The 21,504-nt window shown below is 37.6% G+C and overlaps 1 protein-coding gene across 3 annotated transcripts in view; it reads right to left on the reverse strand.

Annotated features, from left to right (window-relative positions):
• Positions 1-139: 139 nt before the first annotated feature.
• INTU (inturned planar cell polarity protein) overlaps positions 140-21,504 on the reverse strand; it is a 36,246-nt gene continuing 14,881 nt past the window's right edge. For all 3 annotated transcript variants that reach the window (XM_063309786.1, XM_063309785.1, XM_063309787.1), the window contains exons 4-16: positions 21,007-21,207; positions 18,758-18,876; positions 17,939-18,028; positions 17,545-17,622; positions 12,624-12,813; positions 10,332-10,385; positions 8,600-8,662; positions 7,587-7,805; positions 4,177-4,470; positions 2,772-2,869; positions 1,754-1,943; positions 1,369-1,517; positions 140-1,037 (exon numbers count right to left, since the gene is read on the reverse strand). In XM_063309786.1, the coding sequence (XP_063165856.1) occupies positions 926-1,037; positions 1,369-1,517; positions 1,754-1,943; positions 2,772-2,869; positions 4,177-4,470; positions 7,587-7,805; positions 8,600-8,662; positions 10,332-10,385; positions 12,624-12,813; positions 17,545-17,622; positions 17,939-18,028; positions 18,758-18,876; positions 21,007-21,207 (1,857 nt within the window). In that variant the 3' untranslated portion in view covers positions 140-925. The remainder of the gene's footprint in view (positions 1,038-1,368; positions 1,518-1,753; positions 1,944-2,771; positions 2,870-4,176; positions 4,471-7,586; positions 7,806-8,599; positions 8,663-10,331; positions 10,386-12,623; positions 12,814-17,544; positions 17,623-17,938; positions 18,029-18,757; positions 18,877-21,006; positions 21,208-21,504) is intronic.

Here is a 21,504-nt window from a genome sequence, read left to right on the forward strand (position 1 = left end):
TATAATATTTTTTAAAAGTATGTTTGTACCCGTCAGGCATATAATAAAAACATACAAAGATACATCATTTTAATTAACAATAATTAAATTACATGCAAGACTATATGAAGGCAAGACTATTCCTTTATTTTAAAAAAAAACAGTCATGTAACATTTTCTGAAACAAAATGGACAATTTCTCCATTTGCCTCAAAGTACCAGAAAAAATTTTACTTTATAACAATTTTTAAACATTAATATAACTTGTCTTTGTATCAAAAAATACTATATCCATTTAATGTAAGGTAATCTAACTCCCCTAAGGATTTGCATATAAATTTTCTGCAAGACTTAAGGGACCCATTTTGCTAGGGTTACCAGATGTGGACTGCATAATCTCAACAACCACTAGATGATAGCAAAAAGTAAGACTTTTTTCTATATCTCTGATAAAATCATAGTGACCATCTGGATTTTTGAACTCTAGATTTGGTAGCTATATATTTTGCTCCAAAACAGAAATAAAAAAGTTCCCTACCTCTGATGTAATATGCCAAGCATTACAATGTACTGTTAAAATGAAGTCCAAAAGGGTGCACATATAATAGAGTTCTCTGTCCTAACTGCACAATGAATGAGACCGTTTGCAGTTCTAAAGGAGCATCTTCCAAGGACATAACTTTACAGGAAAAAAATTGTGTGTATCTTGATCATTATTTCTATATGTAATATTTACATATATATAATTAATATATAATATCATAATTCATCCAATTTAAAAGTAGTTTGAAAAGTCAGTCTTCTGCAAGGAGTGTCTTTCATAGTGTTATAAATGTTTGAAATTTATTCTATTATTAGAGACGATTTTAAAGAGCACCCCAAACAAACCATAATGTAATTAATGTTCTGTGTGTCATGGAAAGTGAATAACTGCAGATGTGTTTATCTAAACAGCTAAGCCAAATGATAACTTAAAAGCCAATTCAACAGCAACCTCTGTGACTGAATCATGAAAACAGACATAAAACTCCCGAGGCTTTGGATCTAGGAAGAGTCTCCTGCAGAAAAACAGAACTTAGTGTTAGCATATTTTAATATATTTGAAAAACATTATTTTTGCAAGTGTTTACTAAGGGATTAAAACAGATCTATCAAATTGGGATAAAATTCTGAAGGCTCAGTTGAGATTGTTGAAATGTTCAATATGCGTATTAGTGAATTCAACCTGCTGCATTTTTAGTATAGTATAGTTTCTACTACAAGTTGCTGGATTAGGGAAGAGCCTAAAAGAACATGGTACAGGTTGTTTTTATTAAACAAAGATGTTCTGAAAATTTGGACACTGGGTAACAAGTATTTAGAGTAAATTAAGAAAAAAGTATTACTTACCCTACTACCCAATACATTATAGTTGATTCGGGTTTCTTTTGGTCAGTCCAGCTCTCAGGAGCACATTCAAATAATACACCATGTTCTTTCACTTGATATAGGTCAGAATTTGCTTTCTGGGATTTTGATCTTCTCCCAAACTTTTTAGTCTGCAGTAAAACAAGGGCAACAAAATTAATGATTAATGTCTGAATTGGGAGTATGGAGAAATAACAGAAAAAAATGTCATATTGTGTGTGATAATCCTGAAATATTTGGTGTAGAGGGAGTTTTTACATGTAGAAATTTGTCTTAAGAAACAGATGTCTACCCAGATGTATCTAGAATGTTGTTTGTAACAAAAGAATTCCCCTCTGACCCTTCCCCCCAAAATAAGGGCTTATACTTCTCTCAGCATAGTTTGCTGAAAAATGGAACGGATGGAAAGACAACAGCGATGGAAGTTCTTGATGAGCTGAGGATGGATAGTTCCACTGAGTTGTGCTACTTCAGCATGTGTTGGAGTAATAAAAATTCCATGCATTGTTTCTAAACAAATATAGTGGAAGAGGGTATTTTCAGGACCAGATGTCAACCTTCAAGAGCAAAAGAAAACAGCTGCCTATTAACATTATGAGTAATAAGAAATGATACAAAAAGAAAAATATTATCAAGACTCCGATTGTTTCTATACAATGTAATAGGAAACATATAATTATTCTGTATTTTAGTAACATGGTCCATAGCAAATCCATTAAAAATATAGAAAGAATTCTAATGATGTTCAGTAGGTCACCTAATATACCATATCCCAAAATTAGTACGCTTCATAAAAAAATTGCATATCTTATTACAGTGCATATGCTTGAAAATATTTTCCAACTCTTCAGAAAGTACTTATCATCAGGAAATACGCCTATTACATTCTTTAGTAACTAATACAGGTAAGAAATTAAACCAGCCTTAATAATTAGTATAGCTAATACACTAGTCAGGTTTAAGATACATATTTGCTATACTATTGTGAAATATAACAGGACTGAATAAATTTGAAAAGAATTCCAGTTATATTAGCAATTACAGCTTTATATAATATGGGAACAGTAAACACTAGAATCTATTCCCATATATTAGGATAGATATTGATTACATTTTTTCTTTTTACAGGTTTACTAAGTTTAAGCAGCTTTGCAGTATGTGGTGGTAGTTCAAACCCAACACTGGTACAACAATGAATAAAGACCTTTTATTTTAATAAAGGTAATAACTAAAAAAAATGGTTAGCTTCACCAAGTTATTTGAGGCTGAAATCTACATATCAAAACTAGCAATCAATGTCCTATAAATGGAGCAAACAAAGAGTTCGCACCCACAGTAGAAAACAGTTTTAATACATACAAATTACAAACAAACAAATTCCTTACTTCATAGCATGATATAATTCAGCTTCCTTATCGGAGAGATTCTTTTTCAGGGTTCCAAAAGTAAATGAGTTTGGAAGAACATGCTTCTTTTTAGTGATCTGAAAAACAAACAGAAGAGCCTAATAGTAAGAAAGTAAGCAACCCTCAGAATTCACAGATGCCAAATGGTTATGTTTTCAAAATATATTAAGCTGATAAAAGAATCTGTGTGTTTTGTGAACAATGCTGAGTTGTTAAGTGTTAATGACATGTCATGTTAGTTTTGAAAAAGTGCTGTTTTTATTAAAATGTGGTTTTACAAAACTAACACTTGAACAAAGCTGTCATTTACTAAATGATTCATATTTGGGAAATATACAGATTTCACCCAAAATCTTAATCTGTAAAAAATCTTAATATAATTTATTTTAGTTGCTGAAGTCTAAACTAAAAAATGTTCATTCTTAGAGGAAAAAGGACCACAACAGGAATTGCCTTGAATATGAGAAGAAATGGCAACAAATAATGACCTCATCTTGCAATGTTGACAGTCAGTGCATTCTAGAAACAGAATTACACAGCTATATCAAAGTCTTTCTATTAGCACTTTCTTACTACAGATTAATTTCTGATAAGTCATACTTGCTCTAAGTTGCACTTTTATGTGGGGAATAATATAAGTTTAATGAAACAGAGAAATACTGAACAGATACATCAGGGGCATGAAGAATTTTCTCTTCTTTCTATTTATTAAGTATCCCTTCAACTTCTTTTTTGTGAACACAGAATGTAAGTTGCATTACTTTACTTTTGGACATCATTAAATGCAGCAGTACAGGTAGTCCTCAACTTATGACCACAATTGGGACTGGAATTTTGGTTGCTAAGTGATGCAGTTGTTAAGTGAGGCATCACATGACTGCGCCCAATTTTATGACCTTTTTGCTGTGGTTGTTAAGGAAAGCATGTGGTTGTTAAGCAAATCATGTGGTCATTAAGCAAATCCAGCTTCCCCCATTGATTTTGCTTATTGGAAGCCAGCTGGGAAGATCGCAAATGGCAATCATGTGACCCTGGGATGCTGCAACTGTTGCAAATACATGCTGGTTGCCAAGTGCCTGAATTTTGGTCATGTGACTGCGGGGATGCTGCAGTCCTCAGCTGCAAGTTGAGTGCAGTGTAAGTGCGAGGACTGGTCATAAATCACTTTTTCCAGTGGTGTTGTAACTTCCAACGGATGTAAGTTGAGGACTACCTGTACCTTAAATAAATCATTATTTAAATAATAAATAAATCCAACAGGACTTTGCAATTGTGTGGGATATGGATTAAATTCCATTTATTCATTCAGGAGTGTCACTACCATTGACAGGATACTCGCTATTCCCCAAGGGACTAAACCTAAGGCAGAATCACCAGAACTTACTTTTTTGCTTGCCGGAGAAGGTACGGTATTTGACATATGATGCAGTTTGTTGAGAACAGACAAATTGGAAAAGTTCTCCAGTTTGTCATATAATGAAGGGAAGAACCAATCTACGCAACACACCAAAGGAGCAGAGGCTGTTTCTAATCTCTCATCTATGCTGAGATCTATTCCATCCAGCTGAAGGATAGTTGCTTTGACCTGGTCAACATATATACAGTCTGGTCCAGGATTTCCAATGGCTTTGGAAGAACAACCTCCTGCTTCCAGCAATACACTCAATATAAAATGCTTCTAAAAGAAACAGAAAAAAATACTATTTCTGCCAGTGCATTTATTTTAAATATGTATACTCCACCATTCAGAGACTCTAAAACTAAAAATCAGCAATCAAGAAAACACTTCAGAGGAAAAAAAAATAAAAAAACATGGTTGGGGATAAAATAACTTTTTGGGATACAATATTCTAGGGACAAATGAAACGGTCTGTATACCTTTCAGAATTGAGTCTGACGTGGAATCGGAGGCAGGGGAGTTCAGCGCTGAAGGCGGGAAATGCGATCGGATTGATAGGGAAGACTCACCTCCGCCTATCAGTGCCAGAGAAAGAAGGGTGGAAAAGCACGCTCAGCAAAAAGTGGCCCGGTTGGATCCCGCCAGGAAACAGAGGGAGGAGAGGAGTATAAAAGGGAGCTCTGAGAACGAACAGGTTGCTGGAGACAACCATTTGTCGGAATCGCCTGTCATGATCACCGTTGCGATGCTTGTGACATCGCAACGGCTCGCATGACAATACAAGGAAATGGGTCCCTGGCGGATTAGGCAAAGGCAACTAAGAAACACAAAGAACCAGCAGCAGGTGCGAGGAAGCAAAATAACGACCAAGACCAGCAGACCGGGAAACAAAAGATACAAAGTAGCCAACGGGTAATTGACTAACAACAGGAGAGGTGCGCCCGGGCTTTCGAAGAATTAAGAGCCTGATCGCCTGGCAATGGATCGTTACCGCACAGGAAGGCGATTGAGGCGATGCCTGGGGTGCAGGGGGCTGCACGACCTCTCACCTGGCAGGGACGAAACCGTTGGGACTCGTGGGATGCACCTGGGATGATGTGGGGTGGAGCGCTGACCGGCACGGGCTATTTAAATCCCATTCCGGCGCGCTCCCCTCACTCTCAGCTTTCTAAAGGCATGCATTCTATTCCCAAATAAAACCAGAACCTAAGCCTACTCTAGCGTCTGTGTTTTTATTGGGTCTCAGGCAGAGCCTGACATCGCCTTCTCAGCCTGGTCTGTTGTCGGAGCTGCCGCCCTTGCTTGAACCTGATCCTGTCGCTGCCTTTCCGCTGACTGACAACCCTTCCCTTGTCAACCCTTCTTTGTCGTCAGGGTTCTGCCTCATTGAATCTCCTCCATTGTTGCCTGAATCCTGTCTCTCCAAATCTTCTCCACTGCTGCTTGCATCTTGCCCTGTCATTGCTCCTCAGCTGTTGCCTGAATCCTGCTTTCGTTGAACCTCCTCCACAGCCACTCGCATTTTGCCTTGCCACCTTATCTTCGCCACCGCCACTTGAAGTTCACCTCACTGTTCCTTCTGCATCGCAGCTTGTATCCGGCCTCACCACTCCTTCGCAGGCGTCTTCCGAGGTTCTGTCTGGTCACCTCTCAACCTCAGCCATTTGAGTCCTGTCAAGTCACTTCTTCCTCACAACCGACTGAGTCGTCTTTCTATCTCTTCTTTCTATCATCATCTATAGAGGTCTGTACTGTTGTGCGTTTCCAAGTCATCACCGAGTCCTTGCTTTGATGTGATCTGCCTTCAACTGTGAAGTCCTATTCACCTAGCCTTGTCTTGCCTTGTTTTACTTCGCCTTGCCTTGTCTTGCCTTGCATTGTCTTTTTATTTTCCTTGCCCTGTCCTGCTTCGCCTAGTCTTGCTTGCCTAACCTTGCCTTGTTTTGCCTTGCCTTGTCTTGCTTGACTTGCCTTGTCTTGCTAAGTCTTAATCTGTTTGTCTGAGGACCTACTAATTGATGTCAGCCAGTAACCACTAGTTCTAGTGGCCTTCTGGAATTCTAAGACCTGAGTCATCGAATTCAGAATCCAAGATCCTTAGTGATTGAAGTCTATACTGTGTAAATATCTATAAATATTGTAATAAAGAATATAAAACCACCTCTTTGTGTGTCAAGCATTAGTGAACCAGAACAATACCATTCCACATACACCTCACCTTTGAAGCAGAATATGAAATTCATTTGTGCTCATGGGATAGCTGATATAACCCCTCCCTTGTCAATCATATTCAAGTAGTCCTTGTTTAGTGACCACAATTAGGACCAGGAACTTGGTTGTTAAATGAAGTGGTTGCTAAATGAAACCATGACTGTGCTTATGTTCTTACTTCAGCTCTCCTTTGTTTTACACACCTGAAAAGGTTGTAAATGCGAGGATTGGTCGCAAAGTTACTTTTTCATCACCACTGTAACTGTGAATGGTTGCTAAATGAGGCAGTTGCTAAATGAGGACTACCTGTAAAAGATACTTGAAACAGCATGAATAGACAAGAAATGCTTTTTTTTTCTAGCGCTGTAACAAAGCATTTGACAGGGGTATATCATAACATGTCCTGGCATGAGCAAAGAGCCCCTTAATGAAGTATTAAAGCAGGTACATTCCTCCTACAACACACCTACTTTAAAGGCTTTTTCCAGTTCTTGCATGTATGTACAGGTAGTCCTTGCTTATTGACTGCCCTTTTTAGCGACAGTTCGAAGTCATGACAGTGGTGAAAAAGTAACTTTACAACTAGTCCTTGCATACATGACTGTTGCGGTATCCCCACAGACATGTCATCAAGGTTTGGGTGCTTAGCAACTGGCAGGCATTTACAACTGTCTCAGGGTCCCGTGGCCACGTGATCGCCATTTGTGCACTTTACAGCCAGCTTCCAACAAGCAGAGTCACTGAAGAAGCCTGCAGTAAAATTGCAAGTTGCAGTCATGTGATGTCTCACTTAATGTCTGTGTAACTTAGCAATGGAATTGTCAGTCCCAAATTTGGTTTTAAGCGAGACTACCTGTATATGCAAAGCCACTTCATTCATAGAGCCAGTGGAAGTGTTGTCTGTGCATGTGCACATGGGGAAGCAATCAGAGAAACTGCAGTGAGCCTTCCAGAGGATGCAGATGCTTTAATGCTTTGAGGAATAGTACTCTGTTTCCTTTGAAATACTCTCCATCCCTTTGAAATGCTTTGCACAGCATTATGCACAGCATTATGTTGAAGCTTGAAAAGCTTTGCACAGGATTATGTAGATGGAAACTTATCTATTCTCACTACAAGCTGTATTTTATCATTTAGGAATAGCAAAGATCACACAAAACAATAATCATGCTATAAAAACTTACCAAGCCAACTATGAGTAAGAAGTATCTTGCTAGGGGTTCTTGGAATCCTTCATATGAAGTTTTACAACCCTGAAGATGATGTTGTGGAAATACTTCTCGCCATATTACTAACTGGCCAATTCGTTGTTCTGCTGCTAGGGGCAAGAGGCAATAATGCCTGCTATATAATGCAATATCAATGAGGTCCTCCTTTGGCAAGTGACTACTAATTAAATATCCCTAAAATAAAAACACAGAGACAATACATTACTACAGGGCCACACACTGAGTTTTAGAGCTTTTTACATTATAGGGCTTAGTTCATATTTGAAAAACAAACAAACAAACCATGGCTACATGTTGTCACAAAACTCAAGATGCATATATGTCTAATTCTTAGCTTTCATTTTAAAATCTACAAAATAATTTTAATATATGGTTTTGATATAGTTTTTAGGATAAAGAAAGGACATAGTAGAGATTTTCCTCTTGCACAGAAAATAATCCCCTGCCCTCTCTTTTATCCGTTCAATTGTGTCCAATTCTTGGAGGCTGCCTGGACAAGTCCTTGCAGTTTTCTTGACAGGTTTTTCAGAAGTGGTTTGGCATTGTCTCCTTCCTCGGGCTGAGAGAAAGTGACTGGCCCCAAGGTCACCCAGCTGGCTTTGTGCCTAAGGTGGAACTAGAATTCACGGTCTTCCTGTTTCTAACCTGATGCCTTAACCACTGCACCAAACTGGCTCTCAATAACTACCTGCCATGATCAGATGAATTAGGTTATACAAATTAAAGTTTATTCTTCAGTAACCTAGACATCCCAAAAAGGCAATAGGGTTGAGAGTATATACACAGAATAAAATAAACAATAAACTCCCAAAACTACCTTGGGGAAAAAAATAGTAACGTTTTATTATAGATATTGCGATTAATAAATCTTTTTTTTCTTGATTAATACTTTGTATACTGTTCAGTTAAAGTTGGTTTTGTTGTTCGAATGTAATCATTTTACCAGAAAGCTATTTGCAAAAGCCTACCTTGTAGAAGAGACATGAGCCTAAAAATGTATACAGTCGCCTCACATCATAGTAATCTTCAGACTGTAAAAAGACAATGAAGTAAAACTCTCAGATCTTAGCTAACCCAATATTTATGTAGTCTTAGAACATTCTAAGAATAGAATAGGATGTTCCTAATACTGTCTTTTTTACTTAGCTAACAGGATATATAATTTGACACAGAATTCATTTTTTATTTACTGACTAGGATTTATATGCCATGGAAGTTGGACTCCAACTGGACAGGTACAGTGAAGGTGCCTGGGGCAGAGCCTTGTATGGTTATTTGGAATGAGTTTATGCCTGTGACTCCTGAGGAAGTAGACATGGTGGGCTCAGCCACCTGCTTGATAGATCCAGGTCTTTCCTGGTTGGTCCAAGTTACCTAGGAAGTGACCTGTCACTGGGTCCATGCAGTGACATCTGCTTCTTTGAAGGAGGGGGTTTTCAAACAGCCTTGAAGGAAGCTGTGGTGCCCTTCATGGCACAGAGTCTGATTATTTGAGGGACTGCCTGTTTTTGGTTGTGTCTACCTGTCTGGTGTGATGGGATAGATTTGGCATGCTCTGGGTTCCATCAATTAAGCAATGTCACTTTGGGGGGACCCAGGAGGTTTGCCTTTTCTGTCACAGCACTTGCCCTCTGGAATGATATCCCCCAAAATCTGGATGGTTCTGATGATGTTCAGGAAGCAATTAAAGACCTGGCTATTCACTCCACACTCTGGGACAAAGTGAAGGTGAGCCCCTGCTAGATTACTTTTCTGTGTTTTGTAATTTTTTATTTTTATTTGTAAGCTGCCCAGATTCAGGCATCCTACAAATTGTCTGTCTGTCTGTATCTTTGTCTGTCTCTGTGTGGCTTACATTCCCTTCTTACAGTAAGAAGATTAAAACACTAAAACAATACAACAGAAGAAGTCAACAACTGGTAGCTAAAAATTTACAAATCTCCAACTACCCATCCATGCCGCATGTAATTGATACTGTCAATAAGCAATTCAGATTTCATTATCAAAAGCAATATGGCTTTATAGAATATGGCTTTATAGAATACTTTTGTATTAACATTATAAAATATAACTATCTGAGCACTGTCCTCACCATTAAAGTGATTTCTTGCAATACAGATCATGATATTCACAGTGATAACATTTTTGTGTAGTAGAAGCCATAAGAGATTGGTAGGAGTGAAACTACTTCAATTATTCTGCAAAGTATATTCTGTTGAACAGAAATTATACATATATATGTATATAGTTGCATGTATTGTATGAACTAGGGACGCGGTGGCGCTGCGGGTTAAACCGCTGAGCTGTCGATCGGAAGGTCGGCGGTTCGAAACCGCGCGGCGGGGTGAGCTCCCGTTGCTCGTCCCAGCTTCTGCTCACCTAGCAGTTCGAAAACATGCAAATGTGAGTAGATCAATAGGTACCGCTTCGGCGGGAAGGTAACGGCGTTCCGTGAGTCATGCTGGCCACATGACCCGGAAGTGTCTATGACAACGCTGGCTCCAAGGCTTAGAAACGGAGATGAGCACCGCCCCCTAGAGTCGGACACGACTGGACTTTACGTCAAGGGAAACCTTTACCTTTACCTATTGTATGAACTGACATACAACTGAATATAAATTAATTTCTCTATTAAATAGATAAACTCTGAAAGAACTGACACGAATGCACAAAACACCCAAATAAAAATAAAATCCTTACCAGTTCTGCAAATTCTGCTGCCTCCAAGTCACTCAGAACTGCATCTATTTCTACCTAAAATATGTAAGCAGAAAACAATCACATATGAACATGACATTTGTTCCCAGTCTTGAAAAAGCTTCTCGATACTGAACAATGCCTCATTGTACACAACTGCATGTGTCAATCCAGAATAATAAACAAATTAAATATCAGCAAGGTCTTGGAAACTGCTATAAGCTGGATCAAGGGAAAAATAGACAGTAGTTACACACCGCCTGTTTTATAAAGGAAGCAAAAAGACTCTACTTTTTAAGCCTCCAATGCAGTGCTTAATATAAGACATGTCATTCTCGCTCTAATGGATTACAACAAGGCACAAAGTTCACTTGAAATGGGGCATAGTACCCAACTGAGTTATTAGAAAAATCTTTTTCACTCAGAATTTAGTTTTTGTTTCTACGGATGTTCTTCCAAAACATTCTCACACAATATCTTCATTCTGCCTAAGAAACATTAAACATGCATCTTGTTGGTTAGATTTAATTTTACAGGGAATCACTTTTATTTATATAACCTAGCAATTATCCCCCAAATGTAAACTAAAAATATTCTCCATTTTAAAGTTTGTCAGAAAGCAGAGGCACTCCCTGTAGAGTAGTGAGAAACAGTAGCTTTTAACCAGTGTTGCCAGAATTGTTAGCCACAGAGCTGGTGTTCAGGTCATTCAGTTTCTCTGTCCTTTTATGTCTGCAGTTGAAAACAAATGTCTGCCCTAAATTAGGACGTCACTTTTTCTTAATTTTAATTATAGATATATCATAACCTACCATTTTGTAATATAATAAGCCACTTATTTTAACCAAACATTTGAAAGGTCATACCACAACAAATTCACTCAGAAAAGCATGAGGCCAGGAAAAGCTTTAAATAACATTTTAAAACTGTCCCACAGCTTTGAATGAATAGCTAAAACATCATCTGCTTCAAGACTGGGACCTATATGCTAATTCCAGCTTGGCAGTAATTTCTATGTCGAAATACATTGTGTGTGTGTGTGTGTGTGCGCCCGCGCACTTTACTACATTATAGTTTAAAAACATAAACTTTTGAAAACTATTATAGGGTTCATGTATGGTTCTGTGAAAATGCACCCTTCTGATTGTTTGCATATCTTTGCCACTGAATGCTATCATATAGTATATGTGTATTCTATGTAAAAGGAGTTGGAGTAAACAAATAGCACCAATGTTTGCTAGTTGTTTCATTTCTTTCATAAACAAAGTCATGCAACATGGGATGAGCCAGCATGAAAAAATAATTGCTCCTTTGAGTCTGTAATTGATTAACTACTTTTAGCTGCAATAACTGTACAAATACTCCCTATAATTGGTGAGCAATTTCTCACATCACTATATGAAAATTCTGATCCATTCTTTCATAACAAATTGCTTCAGCTCAGTAATATTTGAGAGTTTACTTGCATCAACTTATTCTTTCAGATCCTGCTACAACAACTCCACTGTGTTTAGGTCTGCACTTGGCTATTCCAAAACATGTATTTTGTTTTTCATCCATTCTCTTGTAGACTTTCTTGAATGCTTGGGAACATTGCCTTGTTGCATGACCCACTGGCAGCTCAACTTCAACTGACAGAAGTTCTGATATTCTCCTGTTCAATTTTTTTGATAAAAAGCAAAATTCATGATTTCTTCAACGATCAGAAATTGTCTAGGTCTTGAGGCAACAAAGCATCCCCAAATCATGACACTATCAGCTTCATGCTTGACAGCTGGTATGAAGGTGTTATTGTGGAATGCAATGCTTTCAAGACACAACAATGCCCATGTAGCCTCAACATTTTCAGTATTGATTCATCTGTTTATAGGTCATTCTTCCAGAAGTCTGGAGGGCCATCCAGGTGCTATTTGATAAGCCTGAGATTAACATTAATGTTCTTCTTAATGAGCAGTGGCTTCTGCCTTGTAACTGTCCCATGAATTTCTATTAGGCAAGGCATGTATTCTGCACTTTACCCAACTAAACATTAAGAAATACAAACCTCTGAATACATGCTATTTAGCATTACAGTTAAGCACTTGTGATCCAGTATATCATGACTATTTGAATTTACTATGGTAGTCCACACATACACACACACACACACACACACACACATGCTAGCTAGGCAGACTGAGGATAAAACAGTATTGAGTCAGAATATTTGAGCACACACATGAAAATGTCTATGTGTATTTTGGTAACATCAGCTACACTAATGTCCAATTTCTAAAAATCTGTAATGAGACTTACTTTAATATCTTGGGGCAGCAACAGCCATCGTACCCCCGGGAAGTTGTATAAAAGTAATGAGAAGTTATTATCATAGTGATGAGAACCAGGGTTGGTAACTGAGCTGAGTCTGGTATGCTGAAGAGCTTGCTGGAAGAACAGGCTGAAGAAGTGATCCAATCTAGAAATATATCCTGCCTGACAAAAAGCACTGAAGAGGCAAACCAAAAGTTGGAAAAAATGAGAAATATGCTAGCTCTTTGTATAACTTGTCTACCCAGCAGAAGATATTTTACAACATGATTCAGGAAGACTTAAGAAACTAGAAAACAGAAACCAAAAAAAAAAAAAAAAGTGAGGGGTGCTGGATGAGACAGTATGCAAAAGAAACAAAGGAAGGAAAATTCAGTTATAGACATTTTAGAAATCAATAGAAGTTATTTTAAACTTAATCATTCTCCTATGTGGAATGCTTAAATTACTATTGTTCTGGTAAAGGTACAATCTTTATAAGCAAGTCACATCCATGCTCTTCTATTAGACAATATTCCTTAATATGAGAGAATATACATGATTTTCAGGATGCTTCCACTTTTACATCATTCAAACTGCAGTTAGGGGCCATGGTACAAAGGGATCTATTCAACACATCAGTGGCATCTGCTAACTAATTTGGGGTAGAAAAAGCTCCTGTTGAGAAAAAGATTCTACATTCTACATACAGGTCAAAATGTGCAAGAGCAAACTCCTAGCTCTCTTACTCCTTGCATGAATACCTGATCTTTGCTTCTCAAACAACAGTTCCTTAAGTGGCATATTAAATCATTTTAGATTCTACATGGAGCTTCTGAAGCAGTTTGAGATTCCTATGGGGAACTGATCTTTAAAGAATGTAAGGGAAAAAACACTTGAACAAACAAAATACCTCTTTCAGCCACATACTTTATTATGAGGCATTGGGAAAGTAAAATGAAATATTTAATTTGGTATATTCAGAGCTTCATCTTTATGTTGCTATTTAAAACAGAAGTATATTTTAGGAAACAAAACTACACATTATGACCTGTGATGAGAACGGAAATGGTAGAAACTGAAATAGAGGGAACTAATACTGGGTCAGCATCTAATAATGAGCCTGCATATGAAAACATGAATAATGAGCCTGCATATGAGAATACGTGTATTTGTGCTGAAACCTGTATTCAATGTCCTTGTGAGAGGTGATATACTTTCACTCAATGACATGTTTTTCTAACTTTTGAAAACAGATGTATGCTTTATGATTTCCTTGCTTGCTTTTGTAATCTCTGAACACAACTATAAGTTTTGTGATTGATTTCTATGTATCCTTGAAGATAATTTCAAAGGTGACAAATTTGATTGATTGATAACTAACTAACTGTATGATTTGTGATTTCCTTTTATGAGTTTGACCTGGAGTAGGGATGCAGGCTTCAGCAAAGGATCGTTACCTTGTGGTGCTGGAGCTTGAGCACCTCAATGATGCCATGAACTAAACCATGAAGGGCCACCCAAGATGGAAAGGTCATGACAGAGAGGTCAGACTAAATGCAATCCCTGGGGAAGGTAATGGCAACCCACCCCAGTATTCTTGCCGTGAAAACTAAATGGATCAGTACAACCAGAGATATCTCGGTATACCATCGGAAGATGAGACCCCCAGGTTGGAAGATGGTCAAAATGCTACTGGGGAGGAACAGAGGATGAGTTCAACTAGCCCCAGACGTAATGACGCAGCTAGCTCAAAGCCGAAAGGACGGCTAGCGGCCGACGGTACTGGTGGTGAATGGCGAATCCAATGTTCTAAGGATAAACACGCCATTGGAACCTGGAATGTAAGATCTATGAGCCAGGGCAAATTGGATGTGGTTATTGGTGAGATGTCAAGATTAAAGATAGACATTTTGGGCGTCAGTGAACTGAAATGGACTGGAACGGGCCACTTCACATCAAATGACCACCAGACTACTACTTTGGACAAGAGGACCACAGAAGAAATGGAGTAGCCTTCATAATTAATAGTCAAGTGGCTAAAGCAGTGCTTGGATACAATCCAAAAAACGATAGAATGATCTCAATTTGAATTCAGGGCAAGCCATCTAACATCACAGTGATCCAAATATACGCCCCAACCACAGATGCTGAAGAAGCTGAAGCAGAGCAGGTCTATGAGGATCTGCAGCACCTACTGGACAACACGCCTAAAAGAGATGTTATTTTCATCACAGGAGACTGGAATGCTAAGGTGGGCAGTCAAATGACACCTGGAATTACAGGTAAGCATGGCCTGGGAGAACAAAACGAAGCAGGACATAGGCTGATAGAATTTTGCCAAGAAAACTCACTCTGCATAACAAACACTCTCTTCCAACAACCGCAGAGATGGCTTTATACATGGACTTCACCAGATGGACAACACTGAAATCAGATTGACTACATCCTTTGCAGCCAAAGGTGGTGGACATCTATACAGCTGGTAAAAACAAGACCTGGAGCTGACTGTAGTTCAGATCACGAACTTCTTCTTGCACAATTTAGGATCAGACTAAAGAGATTAGGGAAGACCCACAGATCAGCTATTTTTAAACAAGCAATGCGCGGAAGTGGAAGAAGACAATAGAATAGGAAGGACAAGAGACCTCTTCCAGAAAATTAGAAACATCAGAGGTAAATTCCAGGCCAAAATGGGTATGATCAAAAACAAAGATGGCAAGGACCTAACAGAAGAAGAAGAGATCAAGAAGAGGTGGCAAGAATATACAGAAGACCTGTATAGGAAGGATAACAATATCGGGGATAGCTTTGACGGTGTGGCCAGTGAGCTAGAGCCAGACATCCTGAAGAGTGAGGTTGAATGGGCCTTAAGAAGCATTGCTAATAACAAGCCAGCAGGAGACGACGGCATCCCAGCTGAACTGTTCAAAATCTTGCAAGATGATGCTGTCAAGGTAATGCATGCTATATGCCAGCAAATTTGGAAAACACAAGAATGGCCATCAGACTGGAAAAAATCAACTTATATCCCCATAACAAAAAAGGGAAACACTAAAGAATGTTCACACTATCGAACAGTGGCACTCATTTCACATGCCAGTAAGGTAATGCTCAAGATCCTGCAAGGTAGACTTCAGCAATTCATGGAGCGAGAATTGCCAGATGTACAAGCTGGGTTTAGAAAAGGCAGAGGAACTAGGGACCAAATTGCCAATATCCGATGGATAATGGAAAAAGCCAGGGAGTTTCAGAAAAACATCTATTTCTGTTTTATTGACTATTCTAAAGCCTTTGACTGTGTGGACCACAACCAATTGTGGCAAGTTCTTAGTGGTATGGGGATACCAAGTCATCTTGTATGCCTCCTGAAGAATCTGTATAACGACCAAGTAGCAACAGTAAGAACAGACCACGGAACAACGGACTGCTTTAAGATTGGGAAAGGAGTACGGCAGGGCTGTATACTCTCACCCTACCTATTCAACTTGTATGCAGAACGCATCATGCGACATGCTGCGCTTGAGGAATCCAAGGCTGGAGTTAAAATCTCTGGAAGAAACATGAACGATCTCAGATATGCAGATGATACCACTTTGATGGCTGAAAGCAAAGAGGAACTGAGGAGCCTTATGATGAAGGTGAAAGAAGAAAGTGCAAACGCTGGCTTGCAGCTAAACCTCAAAAAAACCAAGATTATGGCCACCAGCTTGATTGATAACTGGCAAATAGAGGGAGAAAATGTAGAAGCAGTGAAAGACTTCGTATTTCTAGGTGTGAAGATTACTGCAGATGCTGACTGCAGTCAGGAAATCAGAAGACGCTTAATCCTTGGGAGAAGAGCAATGACAAATCTCGATAAAATAGTTAAGAGCAGAGACATCACACTGACAACAAAGGTCTGCATAGTTAAAGCAATGGTGTTCCCCGTAGTAACATATGGCTGCAAGAGCTGGACCATAAGGAAGGCTGAGAGAAGGAAGATCGATGCTTTTGAACTGTGGTGTTGGAGGAAAATTCTGAGAGTGCCTTAGACTGCAAGAAGATCCAACCAGTCCATACTCCAGGAAATAAAGCCAGACCACTCACTTGAGAGAATGATATTAAAGGCAAAACTGAAATACTTTGGCCACATAATGAGAAGACAGGACAGCCTGGAGAAGATGCTGATTCTAGGGAGAGTGGAGGGCAAAAGGAAGAGGGGCCGACCAAGGGCAAGGTGGATGGATGATATTCTAGAGGTGACAGACTCGTCCCTGGGGGAGCTGGGGGTGTTGACGACCGACAGGAAGCTCTGGCGTGGGCTGGTCCATGAAGTCACGAAGAATCGGAAGCGACTGAACCAATAAATAACAAGGGATGCAGGAGACCAGCTGTGGTCAGCCTGATAAGGTGGGTCATGTCTTGGGCAGCTGACAGGACGTACAAGATTGCTACGTTTATGATAAGTTTGTTCTTGATCTGTTCCCAAAATTGCTAAAATTGTAAGAAACCAGCTGTGAGCTGATTGTATTTCTTTTGTCTCAAGATAGTATAAAAGCAGGGGTCTGTGGCTTGCTCGGGGCTCTCCCCCTTAGCGGAGAGTCTCCATGTATCTCAGAGCTCTGAAATAAAGTGGATATAAAAAGTCTGATTTTTGTCTTGGTGTTTTGTTTGCTTCACACCAAGTTCCGAACCTGGCACCTTGGGTCTATTGGCTCGCCCAAACACCTGGAAGTCTAAATAATTTGACCAGGATTTATTCAAACAGTTTTCCATTCTGTGTAGCAAATCACATATGAAACTGACAGAATTTTCAGGCACAATTCAAAATTTGAAAATCTGTCCACCAAAATAAAATCCTATAAGTAAATTTTAAGCAATGTCATTTTGCAACCAAATCCAAGATGCAGTAGGTTTAGTTACTATAGATCAGAACTGGAATGCTTACCTATCCAGGGAACTGTACATGAATGTCAACATTCTGACAACATCTGCAATCATGTTCCTTAGCTGAGAGAGAGGTACACTAGAAAACCAGAATAATCATTTAGAGAAGAAAATGCATATTACAGGAGATGGAAAAAATGTGTGCAAAGTCCAGGCAAAGCAAGCGATCCAGTGTCACTGAAAGCAAATAAAAAGGCCATGGACTAATTTAAGTTCTATATTTAAAATATTCTCATCCAATACTAATTTTGTTATACATTGTAAGAGACTGACTATATTTTATAACAACCATCTCATAAAGATGGTATCTTAATTTTAGAAAATATTTATGAATAATTTTAGGGACTATAGTTATCTAGAAAAAAGTTTAAAAAGGGAAGAATATGGAAATTTACCTTTCAGCTGGAAGGCCAATTATGAGCAGCTTGTCATCCTTCTTCCAGTAAGCCACATGGATCAATTTCCCACATAAAAACATAGATGAACTATAAAATGTCAACAAAATAATCAAGAAAAAATGGTCATGCAATCATATTATTACAAAAATATATATGGCAGTCAGTACCACTCATAAAAACTCAAGTTTCTTTCCAGTTATGCAGTTAATTGCTAGAATTCTTCCCATCAGTTTTTTATTATTCTCTTATGTATATATTATCTTAATAGGCAGCTTTGCCTATGCAAATAAGTAAACATAACTGATGCCAATCCAGGACTCCTCTATGTTTTGTGTTTATCTTTTGTCATATAATCCAATGATGGGCAACTTTTGGTAACCAGAGTCACATTTAGAATTCTAGGAGGATGGGACTGTGTTACATTTATTTTACTATACTTACCCAGTTTACAATAATTAACCAGGTCATATGACCCAAGATGGTTTATACTAACCGTTAAAATACAAAAATCAATAAATATAAATAACAATAAATTGGCAGCCCATTCATAATTATTCAACAACATTCAATAAAATCATTCACCATGGATCAGAAGACTGGATTTGGAGGTCTTTTTTAAAAAACGTGATATACCTATTTAAGGACGTATGGTATATTCTTTATCTATTTCTCATCAAAATAGATAATAGTTTTCAACAATCATGGTTTATGAGGAATCAGGGACGGCAAATTTAAATCAAAGGTATAAAATGATTAAATTCGAAAGAAAAAGATCAGAAATCTGGTGGTGGTGTGACAATGATAAACAACACTTGCCTGATTATATGTGTTCCAGTCATATTTTCCAGTATGTCACACAGTGTGAGAAATACTCCTCTTACACTTTTTATTTTTTGGGATGCTTCTGATATGGGATATTGGTAAAGAATTTCTTGCTATCAAAGAAATGTGAGTTTGAGTATCAGTTAAGAAAACTACTGAAACATCATCTTTCATTAAAGCTTGACAGCCAGTGAAATTTATTTTTTTTAAAAATCAGAGTTTATACTTGAAATAATAATAGGAATATACAGCTGAAGAAAAGTAGGAAAATTCAGGAAGCATATCCATATTTAAAATTGATCTTTTAATGTATGTATGTAGTATGTATGTATGTATGTATGTATGTTTCAAATTTTTACCACCGCCCATCTCCCCCGAGAAGAGGGACTCTGGGTGGTTCTTGAATTCCTCCAAAAATTGTCACCCGAGTAATCTATTTGGCATGTAAAAGCCTCAAATTCAAGATTAAAGGTTGTATTCCTTGGGAAATTTGTGTACACATAATTTGCTAGTGCATTTCATTACTGCTGATTTTATAACTATATATTATTAACTGCTTTGCACCAATTTTTAATTTTTATAATAAAGTATTATAATATTTTTAATTGCAAGCCACTTTAAAAACATAACTGTTTTGTGAGGAGACTATACGTTATTTTATTGAATCCAAGTTCTAAGACAACAAAACCTCATTTTAATGGACTAAATAGGTGTCTGCTATTTCTCAAACTCCCCAAATTACAAAAAACAAATTATGTAAATCAGTACAAATGATGTCATTCCCATCATTTGTAAAACGGTATCATTATACACTTTGTTCTGTTACATGCGAAGTCTGTTGCATCAAGGTTCAGAAAATTGAGGTTTCATTGCACTGGTATTACAAGATACAGAAGACCTGGTAAATCCTTTAGAGGAGGGGAGATAAAGGTAGCATGTAGAACTCCATAAAAGTTGCAGTATAAAAAACAAAACCCATGTCCTCAATTGCCTAGAAGCCACAGGGGCAGAAACCACTTGTTTCCTAATTTCTTAACAAATATGCATGATTTCTGATGTTTCATGAAGGGCTACCACAAAATGGATGGCATTATTTAAACTATTTTTGTTTGTTTTTAGCACCCTGGAAGAAAAATAACATGCATAAAACTGCACTATTATCTAAATATTCTTTTAAAACACAAAACTCAAAACCAGAGCATTTCAGACTTGCAACAGGACTCACTTTCAAGTAAACTGAATAGCACTACAGCCATATTCATCCCTCTTATGTCCTAAACTTTGCTTCAATTGTAGTGCCAAAATCCTTTGGGGGAATTTTTCTTTTCAAGCAGATTGAAAAGAACTTTGAATGTCACTGTGAAGAAAACTGTCAGATTTGTGCCACTTACATTCACTTACAATTTTAATTACCTGCTTTTAAAATGTCCACCTAACAAGAATGTTATGCATAAGTCTGTCACATCCAGAGCGGGAGGGGATGGGCATTTATTGTATTTACAACATTGCATGAACTAGAAGAAAAATATCGTATTTTATGAACCAAATAATGTTTACAGTTTTTATTTGTGAAAGATCTGTATCTTTTCCCAGGGAAAGTAGAGGGAAAAAATACAGCAAAATACCTAGCACCAGTTAATAATATGTTGGTAAGATGTAATGTGTACCATTGCACAAAATTAGCCCTCTTCAAAGCAAGCTAAAAGGACTAACTTCATTGAATGGGTATAAAAGCCAGAGAGAATGGATTTTATAAATGAAAAGAAATTGCATTTGTAAAAATACAGTACTAGTATTTAAAAGAGTGCTATCCTATTAACTAATTTGATTAAAAAAATTATTCTATTATTTTCATTTCCAATGCAATGAACTTCGCAAAAGACCTTTCCTTCAATCTGCAAAATCTGGGCATTAAGAAACATCTGAATTCAGTTCTTCTAGTTTCTGAAAAAAATTAACAACCAATTTTTTTCAAGAATATTTGTATTACAGTAAGGATTATACATTTGTTTAAAAAAATATAAACCAGAACATGACAGAATAATCATGTTCCAAAAACTTATATACTATTCTTTGTCTTTCCTAGTTCCCCCAGTTTCTTGAATAAGATTTTTATTTTCATTGCTTCGTGTTATCTTCGTGTTTGTCTTATGGTTAGCTGCCTTTCCTGTGGAAAGACAGGATATATACACTCTATAAATATATAACTGCATTTCTGCACTATTTTAGGAATGTATTCCTACCTCATCAGATGAATCAGATTCCAAGTTAAGTGAGAGGTACATAATAATATGTGGCATACTTTGGAGAGAGAACTGTGGATCATTATGATGGTCTCTCCACAGCAGCTTCACCAAGTTGCTTTCAGAGGATTTTGTCTGTTTATTCTTTGGCTGAGATGTTTCAGTTGGTTCAAATACTGGTATTTCAAATGTAAATTTCACCTGTTAGAAGAATTAATAATATTTTCACATGGAATTATTTGGATCTATATAAATGTTTTCTAGTCAGCTAGTAGATTTAAATATACACAAAAGCTAGGTTCAGTAAGCCATGGTTTTCATAAATATAATGAAATTAATTACAACGAACTGTTCACTAGTAACAACTGCAAAGATAACACCTATGATAGCAAAGATTCGTAATACAAACGATCAGAAATTAGGCAATTTAAATGTAAGCTGCTTTCAGATTTTTTTAAATGGAAAGCAGTATAGAAATGTTTTAAGTAAGTTAATAAA

The sequence above is a fragment of the Candoia aspera genome, chromosome 8 (genome assembly GCF_035149785.1).
Source record: "Candoia aspera isolate rCanAsp1 chromosome 8, rCanAsp1.hap2, whole genome shotgun sequence".
In the NCBI taxonomy this organism is placed as follows: Eukaryota; Metazoa; Chordata; class Lepidosauria; order Squamata; family Boidae; genus Candoia; species Candoia aspera.